The sequence below is a fragment of the Propithecus coquereli genome, unplaced genomic scaffold, assembly GCF_000956105.1.
Source record: "Propithecus coquereli isolate 6110/MARCELLA unplaced genomic scaffold, Pcoq_1.0 Scaffold1, whole genome shotgun sequence".
NCBI lineage: Eukaryota > Metazoa > Chordata > Mammalia > Primates > Indriidae > Propithecus > Propithecus coquereli.
The window spans coordinates 1381987-1393195 of record NW_012133857.1 but is presented as its reverse complement, the minus strand read 5'-3'; the positions used below and the strand labels follow the sequence as shown (position 1 = coordinate 1393195).

At 35.9% G+C, this 11209-nt stretch overlaps 1 protein-coding gene across 1 annotated transcript in view; it reads right to left on the bottom strand.

The window, feature by feature from the left end:
• GOLGA4 (golgin A4) overlaps positions 1–11209 on the bottom strand; it is a 109103-nt gene that overhangs the window by 32644 nt on the left and 65250 nt on the right. Inside the window, 4 exon segments of the mRNA XM_012645110.1 lie at positions 1885–2015; positions 2445–2566; positions 3501–7702; positions 9098–9253. Of these exon segments, the coding sequence (XP_012500564.1) occupies positions 1885–2015; positions 2445–2566; positions 3501–7702; positions 9098–9253 (4611 nt within the window).

The window sequence follows — 11209 nt, the reverse complement described above, 5'->3', positions numbered from 1 at the left end:
ATTAATCACTTTTATATTGACTACATGTTGAAATAATACTCTTGGTTTTATTGGGTTAGTTAACATCTATTACTAATAAAGTTCACCTGTTTTCTTTTTATTTTCAATGGGGTTACTAGAAAACTTTAAATTACAATGTGGCTCACATATGTTTCTTGCATTATATTTCTAACAGACATAACAGGCCATGAACCGGTTAGTTAAATAAACAAAAAGAAAAAAATATATATATTTCTAACAGACAGTGCTGGTCCAAGGCACAAGTGGCTTGGGGAAGAGTCCATGCCATTCCCTTGTCTACCCTCCACTTCCTACCCACTTGCTCTACTACTCCAAGCCTGAAGCTTGGTGGACAATATTCTTAGTTTCCCTAATACACAGTAGATTATGAAGGAGGAACCATGCCAGAGGGCCTATGGTTACCTGTCTCCCTTTTCCCTCACTCCTCCACATACAGAGGTTTGTCATGACCCTTGAAAAATCTACTATCTGCTACCCTACACAGCCAGAGATAGAGAAGTGGGTTACCAAAAGGAACTCTAGAGCTCTGGCACAGCCCTGAAAATCAACCCCCCTGACTTGATTATCCACGATAAATATCTTGCCTTCTCCAAGTTCCTTTCTTAGGGAGAAGTCTTTTTTTAAATTAAGTATATGAAGATAACGAAGAATCACTGCTCAACCACTCACTATACAGTTTTAGAGAAATCACTTCACTATGCTGAACTTGCTTTTCATTCTGTCACAAAAAAAAAAAAAAAAAAACTCAGAAGACAGAACTAAACGAAATTTCGTGTATCTTTCAATTCCAACATTCTCTAGGCATTCAAGAAGTAATAGTATTTTTTAAAACTCAGCACATGTATACTCTATGGAAGTATAAGAAAATGCAAAATTATTTAAATATTTTCATGAGATTTAAAGCTCAAAAATTACAAAAGGTAGCATTTATAGATGTGTGTCATATCCTGGAATTTTTAGCCATTTCAATTACATTTAAAATAATTTTTATTAGAATCTGTTCCTGGCTCAGACTTCTATTGCTAACATAGTCAGCTGAGGCATGATTCTCTGATTCATGCATTCTTAATCCTCAAATGTTTCTTGGCATACAATGAAATAAGGCTTGGAATAACTAAAGAATCTGTAACCCAAGCAAGAATAATTACATTGTTTTACTTTTGAAAATGTTCTTAGAGTCCAAAGTACTCACTAGCATTCATCGTTTATCTTCACAGTATATCTTTACAGCTTATCCTACTCTACTAATGGCAGTGTGGTAGTAGCATATCATACTAATGACAATGTGGCATTAGTAGAATAAGTACTTTGAACTAATCTTCTACTAAATATAAAAGATTTGGTTGATGCATTCCATTTCGTTCCCCATCTCTTTTCTCCCTTGAGACCAATAAAAACCCGACAAATTCGGTAGGGATGGAGTAAAGTTAACTGGCCCACCCAGAAAGATACCAGCTAAGTTAAGCAGTCACACTCAGACACACACTAACTATCCCATTACCTAGACTTCACACAAGCACAAGCTCTCAATTCTTAGTCTGGTTCTCTCACAGTTCAGTATGAATCTATGAGGAAGAGGGGAAAGAGAATCTATTCTTCCCCTCAGTAACTCATTGTTGCCTTAATACCAGCAAGTGGACTGTACTGCCTGGTTAGCAGAATCTGATCAGGAAACTACAATCCTGGCAGAAATCAATCAGACTTTATAAATCTGCATATACCATAAAAGTACTAATATATTATTATATAATATTAAGCCTCCAGAAAATCCTTTATATTAGAAAAATGGGAAATCTTCAGCACTATCATTAAATCTATTACAGCTAAATTTCAAAATTAAAAGAGAGAGAGAAAATAAGGTACATCAAGGATTTCTTCATATCTTCTGGCTGTTCTTTTTAGATCGTCATCTTTCTCTGCAATTTTCTTATGTAACTGATTTGTCTCTTCTTGATGGCTTTCCAAAAGTTCAGCCTCTACCTCCTGGGCCTTATCTAATAAATAAAAATGAACACATATACATAAGAATACACATTAGTCAAGAGTTAACATTTATATTCCAATTTCAGTAAGAACCCTCACTCCAAATTAATTTTGATAAAATATAATTTTATATAATCATTTCAAGATGCTTAATGAGACATCCAGCCCACCAGTGAGCAAAAGAACCCTCACTCCAAATTAATTTTGATAAAATATAATTTTATATAATCATTTCAAGATGCTTAATGAGACATCCAGCCCACCAGTGAGCAAATGTACCCTCTCCCTGAGCAAAAGTTCCCATTAGAGAACATTCTTGGGCAAGGATCATTTATTCTCCAGTTTAATAACTTAAAGCACTTACAACAAGTGCAAAAAGAATGGGCTTAAATTATACTCTCTACTGATTCATTCCTTACTGAATTTAAAGTTTTACTTACCGATAGTTTCTTTTATGGTCATTTCCAGCTCCTGTTCCTTTTGTGCCAGCTGTGTATTAAACTCCCTCATCAGCTGTTTTAATGTGGAATTGTGCTTCAATTCAAGATCTTCCTGCTCCTGTCTGAGTAACAAAAATGTAAAGAGTTAACTGCTGCCACACAAAGAACAAGTTTCAAAGAGTTACCTGGTCTTCAAAACAGTACACACAGTATGCTCTCACGTATGAAAACACTTTTAAGAGAGAGAGAAGGGTCGCGCGTGGTGGCTCACACTTGTATTCCTAGCACTCTGGGAGGCCAAGGCGGGAGGATCGCTCAAGGTCAGGAGTTCGAGACCAGCCTGAGCAAGAGCGAGATCCCGTCTCTACTAAAAATAGAAAGAAATTAGCTAGATGACTAAAAATATATAGAAAAAATTAGCCGGGCATGGTGGCACAAGCCTGTAGTCCTAGCTATTCGGGAGGCTGAGGCAGAAGGATTGCTTGAGCCCAGGAGTTTGAGGTTGCTGTGAGCTAGCCTGACGCCATGCCACGCCACTCTACCCCGGGCAACAGAGCAAGACTCTGTCTCACAAAAAAAAAAAAAAAGAGAGAGAGAGAGAAAGAGAACTCAGGCATGCACACGTGTGCATTCTAGGACGGAAAACTTCTGCAGGAATATGTAATCTATGATTACCTCTAGGGAGCTGTCCTGGGGACTGGATAATTTTTATTTTTCACTTTAAATTTTCACCATACACATCTATGTTATATAATAATAGTAATGCTAATATTAAAATAGTAAAACAAAAAGAAAATAATTACTTGGATATGTACCTTAATAATCACAATCCTACATACAAGAAAAGATTTTTCTTCCCTAAATGGACATGGAATAACAATGCCTCTTGCCCAAATTGTTCTTATTTCTCATTATATTTAGCTTATCAGATTTATGTTTAATATTTTGAGTAGGTGAAACTTATCCAAATATTTAAAATAACTATATTAGGCACTAAAAAGGAAGCTTAATTAAGGAGGACTGCTTTAAAAATATTCATGCTAAAATAAAACTTACTTGATTTTCTCTTCCATTTCTTGTTCACATTCTTTCTTTAGTATATCCAATTCTTGCTGATGCTCCTTTCTTAGCATTCGGAGATCTTTCTGCAATCTCGCAATCTCCTTGCTCAGTTTCTGTTTCTCCCGCTCTGCATCTGCTAATTTAAACTCCAGGTCATTGTGCTGGGCTTCCGTGTTACTAAGCAATTTGGGTTGAACCACACGTGATTTGGACTTTTCTTCAGTACTTTCTTCCAAAACTTCAGTGGGATTATGTTTTCCATCCATCTGCTGTTGTAAAGCCTGTAATTTTTCATATTTTGAGGTCAACTCTTCCATTTCAACTCTATGTACTTCCTTCTCTCTTACTAAGCAGACATCCAGTTCTTTTATCTTTTGCTCCAAGATCTGACAGGTTAGTTCCTTCTCCTGGAGGCTTTTCTGGACAACATTTTCTAAATTTTGCTTTGCCCCTATGTTATTTTTACATCTCTCTTCTTCTACATGCTGGGATACCATCAAGGAATAGTTCTTGTTTTTTTCCTCAAGTTCTTCTTGAAGATGATCTATTATAACTTGATCCTCATGTTGCTTTGCTTCGGCACGTTCCAACTTTATCAAGAGCTCCTGGTATTTGCATTGCATTTCAGAATGAGAACAAACTGTCTCTTCTTTTTCCTGCTCTAGCCTCTGCAATAGCTGTTCTTTTTCAGTTAAATTTCTTTGTAAAACACTGATTTTTTCTTCATATGCCTTCTCCACATAGCCTTGGGAATCTGCTTCTTCTTGCTCAGTACATGCTTCCACATTTTTTGCTGATCTGGGTACAACTGGTGCTTCCGAGTGTGGTGAACTTTCCACTGATTTAAGTTTTTCTTCCAAGATGTGAACTTCCCTCTCTCTTTCCTGCAATTTTGCATTTAGCTCATTCAAATGGCTTTCTGTACCTTTTTTATATTGCTGTTCTTTCTCTTCCATTTGCAATAACAACTGCTTCTTAATGGCAGCAATTTTTTGTTCAGCTTTTTTCTTCAGTTCTGCTAATTTTGCTGCACTTTCTAATTCAAGTCTATTTTCCAGTGCCTGTAACTCCTCTTCTTTGCTTTTCACACTTGAATTCACATGTTCCAATTCCTCCTTCTTAGTTTCAAGTTCAGCTTTCATGGAAGACACTTGCTTTTCAAGTCTTAAAACCTTTTCCTCAGCTTCTTTAACTCTGTTGTCCTTTTCTTCTCCTAACTCTTGAAAACGCTGAAGTTTCTGAACCAATTCTTTCTGCTCAATATCCTTTTGTTGATTGTAATTTTTAAGAACTTCACTTAAGGACTCAATTTCATTTGTTTTCTGGGTAATATGGTCCTCTAATTCCACGATTCTTGTTGTGTGAGTCTTTAACTCAATCTCTAAATTATACTCCTTTTTCTCCATCTTGCTTTTCTTATCTTCCATTTCATCCTTTAAACATTCAAATCTTTTATTTTGCTGATCAAGCTCTTCCTTCAGTGAAGTTATCTGCTCATCCTTTTCATGTGCTTCCTTTGTTTTTAACTCAAGTAGCATCTGTAATTCTTTAATAGTGTTTTGATACTGTGTAAATTTTGACTGTGCTTTCTTCTTCCATTCTGAGAATTTATTGGACAAGTGATCTACCTGTTCAAGAGCAGAAATTTTCTCTTTACACAGAGTATCAGCTTTCAAAGATAAAGCCTGCACCTGATCCAGCAATTCACGTTTTTCTTCATCATATTGCTTACTTAGTGATGAAATGGCTGCTTCTTTTTCAGTTAAGCTGATACTATTTTGAAGTTGAATGTTCAAATCAGTTAGTTGTTTATTAAGATTGCTAATCTCAGATTTTTTTTCTTTAAGTTCTTCTTTCATCAATGTGACAGCGTTGATGTTTTCAGATAACTCTTTCTTCAACTGTGTGATACAAGACTCCTTTTCAGAAGCAGCCTGTTGCTGATTGCCTCCTTCCTTCTGTAGGGCTTCTTTTTCTGTTACAAGACCATCAATATCAGCCTTCATGCTCTTAATTTGATTTTCTTTTTCTTCTAACTGACGGGTAGCCTGTTGAAAAGAAGTATTTAGCGTATTTTGCTCCTCTGTTAGTTGTCTAAGTTGTGCTTCTAATTCAGAAACTTTGCAAGTTTTCATTAATAGTGCCTCCTTAACTTTACTTGTGTGGTGTTGACAATGGGAAATCCTAGCGAGAATGGCCTTTGTTTTACTGCTACTAATGTTGATTAGCTCATTTGTTTTAGCTTCCAGTAAGGCTTCAGTTTTCTTACAGCAAATATCTAGCTGAATTGCTAGTTCCTCGGACAGTTTTTTGAATTCCAAGCTTTTGTCCTCTAGGCTTTTGTTACTTCTTTCATATGAAGATTTCAATCTCTGGAGTTCTTCATCTGTGGTTTTCAACTTATCAGTCAACTCAGAAATCTTAAGCTTATCTTTTTCTGCCAGCATCTTCAGTTCAACTAACTGCTCTTGAAGAAAAGTGTTTTCCTTCAGAGAATGATTCAAGTCAACCTCCAGCTTTTCAAGTTGTGCTTTCAGTTTAGTTTCATTTTGTGAGAGAGTATCGATATGAACAGACTTCTGCTTTAATTGTTCCTGTAATTCATTTAATGTTGTATCCTGCTTAACACCCTCTTCCTTCAGCCACGTTATTTCCTTGTTCATCTCTTCTTTTTCACACCCAAATATGAGGATCTTCTGCTTCAATTCTGCTACTTCTTGTTCTTTCTCCTGTAATTGCATTTCATGTTTTTCCTCAAGTTCTTTAGTTTGCTGATTAAGTTTCTTTTCCCAAATTGATATGACATCATTGAGTTCTCGCTGATGAACCTCGGTAAGACTTTCTATTTGCTCCTTTTGGTTTGTTTCCAGTCTTGATACTGCATCATTGATTCCAGCTGAGTTAGCCTGTGCCATTTCCAACACTTTGGCATTGAACTGTTTTTCTTTCTGACTAAGCTCTAGAACAGTATTTTCAAGCTCTTTTTTAAGTTTGGCTTCCTGATCCAACAATTTCTTCTTTAACGTTTCTTGCATCTCCTTTGATTTCTGCTTAATTTTTTCTATCTTTTTTTCTTGATTTTTAAATTTGCTTTCATATTCCTCATGCAAAAGACGAATACTGTCCTCCTTGGCTGACAATTTCTGTGTGAGTATCTCAATTTCTTTGCTCTGTCCTTCTCTCATTTGTAAAATTACATTTTCCTTTTCCATCAAGATTTGCTTTGATGACTCATACAGTTGGGTTAAAGATTTTATTTTTTGTTCCATTTCACTGTTCTGGTTTTCAAGTTGGTACATTATGTCCCACATCTGGAATTTGTGAGTATCTAAGTCAACACAAGTATCTTTCTTTTGTGTTTCAACTTCAGCTACCTGCTTGGTAAGAAGAATTCTTTCTGTTTCCAAATCCAACAATTTCTGCTGTAATTGGGCCAACTGTTTCTCATATGCTTTGCTTTGCTCATCTGTGGTGCTCTGGTATGACTGAAACAGATCCAGCTTAGCAGATGCCTTCTGCAGTTCCCCTTCAGACCTTTTAATATCTGCCTCTAAATTTTCTATGTGAGCTGGATGCTGTTCCAGATGCTTGTCCTTTTCCTTCAAGAGAAGCTCAAGTTGATTAATCTGATCTTTTAATGCCTTCTCAGTTCTCTGGATAGATATCTCATGTTCTTTAATGATACTGTCAACTTCTTGCTGATGATGATTTTTCTGCTCATCCAGCTTGGCCTCTAATTCCTGTTTCATATTATCTGTTTGATCCTTTAGAACAGAAAGTTCCTCTTGTAGCTTTTGACGGGCTTTTAATACTTCTGATAGTTCAGAAGATAATGATTCCAGTTCTGTTTGCTTCACATCAAGCTTTTCTAAAGTCTTTTCATTCATCTCTTCTATGTGGGCCTGGAAGAGAATCTCTTTGTCTTTCAACAATGTTTCTTTTTCTTGCTCACATTTTTCTCTAAGTTTTTCCATTTCAGTCTGATGCTGTTGCTTTAAGACTTGGAGTTTTTCAGTCCAAAGGTTATCCTGCTGATGCTGCAGGCTTTCCAATTCTGTCTTGTGTTTTTCAACCATGATTGTAATTTCTTCATTGTGCTTATTTTTTTCAGCTTCCAAATGAAGAGCTAGATCTTTTGATTGATTTTTGCTTTCTTCTAAGCTTTTTTCCAAAGAACTTTCCAATTCAAGAATTCTCTGTTAATGAAAATGGATGTATTTTTATTAAAGTACATGCTTATTGGCAGTGATATACAGACATGATGTCTACCACCTATCCACAGATTAGAATTTAGATAAATAGTTTTACATATACCAAACACTAGAACGACAAAGAATTTGTGTTCAATTACTAAAGGAATCATATAACAAAGAAAAGATTATATTTTTAACACAACTCATAATTCCAGATTCTTTTTACTTATTTGGGTAACCTTTTCAACCACCTACATTTTCAACAATATTCTAACTTGAGAGTCAAGAAAAAATTAAATCATAAAATAGATAATAGTAACTTTGGTAAGAAGATGGATTTTTCCCCCCTGTTTTTACTTTAAGGCCTACAATAATATTTTATTACTTATGAAAGGAAAAGAACGTATCTGATTTATCCACCCCTAAATTATTTAGAGGGTTTTTTTTTTTCAAAAAGAAGGAGTCTATACAAATTTTACCAAAGACAACTATTATCTCATGAAAATATAATCTTGACTCTGAAGGAAAAAGTTAAGAAAGGTAGAGCCATACAGTGTCAGAGCTGGAAAGGTCCTAAGGAATTACTAAATCCAATCTCTTCATATGACAAGTGAGAAAATAAAGTACAATTAATTTACAAAGCTAACAAGTAGAAGACCTAGGTCTCTAGGTGCCCATTTCACTCCACTATGTCATTACCTTTTCTAAGTGTAGGTAATGAAAAAATAAAGCACAGTTTAAAACTATGGGTAAGAAGGATGACTGTTTCACTGTCTAAATCAGAGCAAAAAGGCTAAAAAAGTCTAAATAACATCAGTCAGTTTTCAAACCAAGTTGTATGTTTCAAATACTGCTAAGGGACGGACCAGAGAGCCTTAAAGATGTACACACTAAGACATACATACAAATATGTTCATTACAGGATTATGTTTAATAAGGAAAACTTAAACGTAAAAGAAGGGCACTGACGTAACTAAACTGTCATATAAGCAGAGAATGGATTATGCTCAGTACATGGCATAAGATAAAGCTGGACAAACAGAAGGTGTCAGGGCAAGTGCTGCCTACAAAGTGAAGCCACTTCCTAGAGATCAAGGGTGAGTAAGCAGTGGAGTGGAGATGCTGCAGAGCCTGAGAAAACAGAAGCAGAGTGAGTGGCTGACAGAAATACAGCCGGCTAAAGACAGAAGCAGGAGTCCCAGGTACCAAACACAGAGCCCAAAGCCAAATCCACTCCCATGAATACCTCTCACTATCTAAAAAGGAAGCACATGTATACCTAACTCTAACCCAGTAAAACAAAAGCTTCTTTGAAACTTTATTGACTGGAGAGATAACAATAGTTTTCACAAGCAAATAATTTCACAGTTCCAGAACCTAAATATTATTTAAACTTACAGTTCTGTAAGTCTCCACTTCTTGTTGAAGATCCCGAAATTTATTTTCACTCTCTGTAAGGATTGCCTTTTTCTGCAACTCTAACTCTTCCAGGGCCAAAGATTCTTGCTGTTCTTTTTCTTGGGTGATCTTCAGATATTCTGATTCACTCTTTTCCTATGCCAAAAACAATTAATACCCCCTTAGACTCTCATACTCTTCAGCATTCCCAAATAACTTCCACAGGAATCATTCATTTCATTTGATCTGCTCCCAGTCCTGTGAGGTAGACAGTATCGTCATCTGTCTCCTCCCATGCTTTAGTCTACAGAAATAGGGCACTGTGGCTTTTACAGTGGGATCTGCCCAATTACTATTAATATGAAAAATTTTGTTGCAATAACCGTCCCACTGTGTCTGCTATTTTCCCACCAGTTAAAATGTTTTCCAAAACACTGCTGAATGTGAAGGATCACACAATTGCTATCTTTTCTCTATAATGGATTTTGGTATTTCCACTCTAGGTCTAGGAACTAGATTTTAAGTTTATACAATTTTTGAGAAACATTTCGTTGTAATAGGGGAGCCCACATTGAAAACCAAATCAAAATCAGAAGATTACTTATGAATATATGGATAAGATCAAAGAAATATCTACAAAATAAAGCCTACATAACTCTTTTTAGATGATCTGGGCTCTACCACCCCATCAATCCCGAAAAGCTTCTCTCAATATCCTTATTACATACCAATAATCATATTAAAGGTGTTTACTGTTTTGAAAAGAAAAGCTCTACAAAGTACTTTTAACAGTAAATTAACACACTAAGTGTTAATTTCTTAATTAAACTCCAATTAAGAAAAGTGTACTTATCTATACCTATTGCTTAGGGGAGATACTGCCAATGGTAATTATTTTCAGTTCACTATACTCTGGCGAAGCACACTGTTTTAAGAAAAGATATTATGAGCAGACTGATAGAAAATCTTTCCATAACATCAATTTTTAAATGTCATTTTAAAGATACTATACACTCCCAGCACTTTGGGAGGCCAAGACAGGAAGATCACTTGAGCTTAGGAGTTCAAGATCAGCCTGGGCAACATGGTGAGACTCTGTCTCTACAAAAAAAATTTTTTAATTATCTGAATATGGTGGTATGTGCCTGAAGTCCCAGCTACTCAGGAGGCTGAAGTAGGTGGATCGTTTGAGCCCAGGAGTGCAAGGCTGCAGTGAGCTATGATCATGCCACTGCACTCCAGCCTGAGTGACAGAAGGAGACCATCTCTAAAATAAATAAATATACTGTATTGTTTAATGTAAACTACATTTTAAATCCATCTCTGTATGTCTATAAAAATAAAAGAGGAAATTTTAATAGTCTGTTGAATTAAGAAAAGGGCAAGCACAGGTGCATGCACGTGTATCTTGCTCTTTCTACTTGGAATATATCTGAATATATCAGATCCCAGAACACAGTATTTATTAACAAGGTCAATGTTCAAGGTTTAGTTCCCAAAAGGCCAATGACCCCAGCATGAACACCCATTGTAGGTCTTTATGCCAGGCATTTTAAGTGCTATTACTGGTTTCTTTATGTCCCACTTTGTTCCTTAATTTCCAAGCCCCTAATTTTAACTTATGTTGTTATCAAGAACCCAGATATAATACCATCATCATATTGTCGTCTGATCTTTGACAAAGCAGACAAAAAAAAAAAAAAACAACACTGGGGGAAAAGAATCCCTATTCAATAAATGGTGCTGGGAAAATTGGATAGCCACATGTACAAGACTGAAACAGGATCCACACCTCTCACCTCTCATAAGAATTAATTCATGATGGATAACAGACTTAAACCTAAGGCATGAAACTATAAGAATTCTAGAAGAAGAGGTTGGAAAAACTTTACAGAGATGGGCCTAGGCAAAGAATTTATGAAGATCCCAAAGGCAATCACAGCAACAACAAAAATAAATGGGACCTGATTAAATTAAGAAGTTTCTGCACAGCCAAGGAAACAATCAACAGAGCAAACAGACAACCTACAGAATAGGAGAAAATATTTGCATGCTATACATCTGATAAAGGGCTAATAACCAGAATCTACAAAGAACTCGAGCGAATCAGCA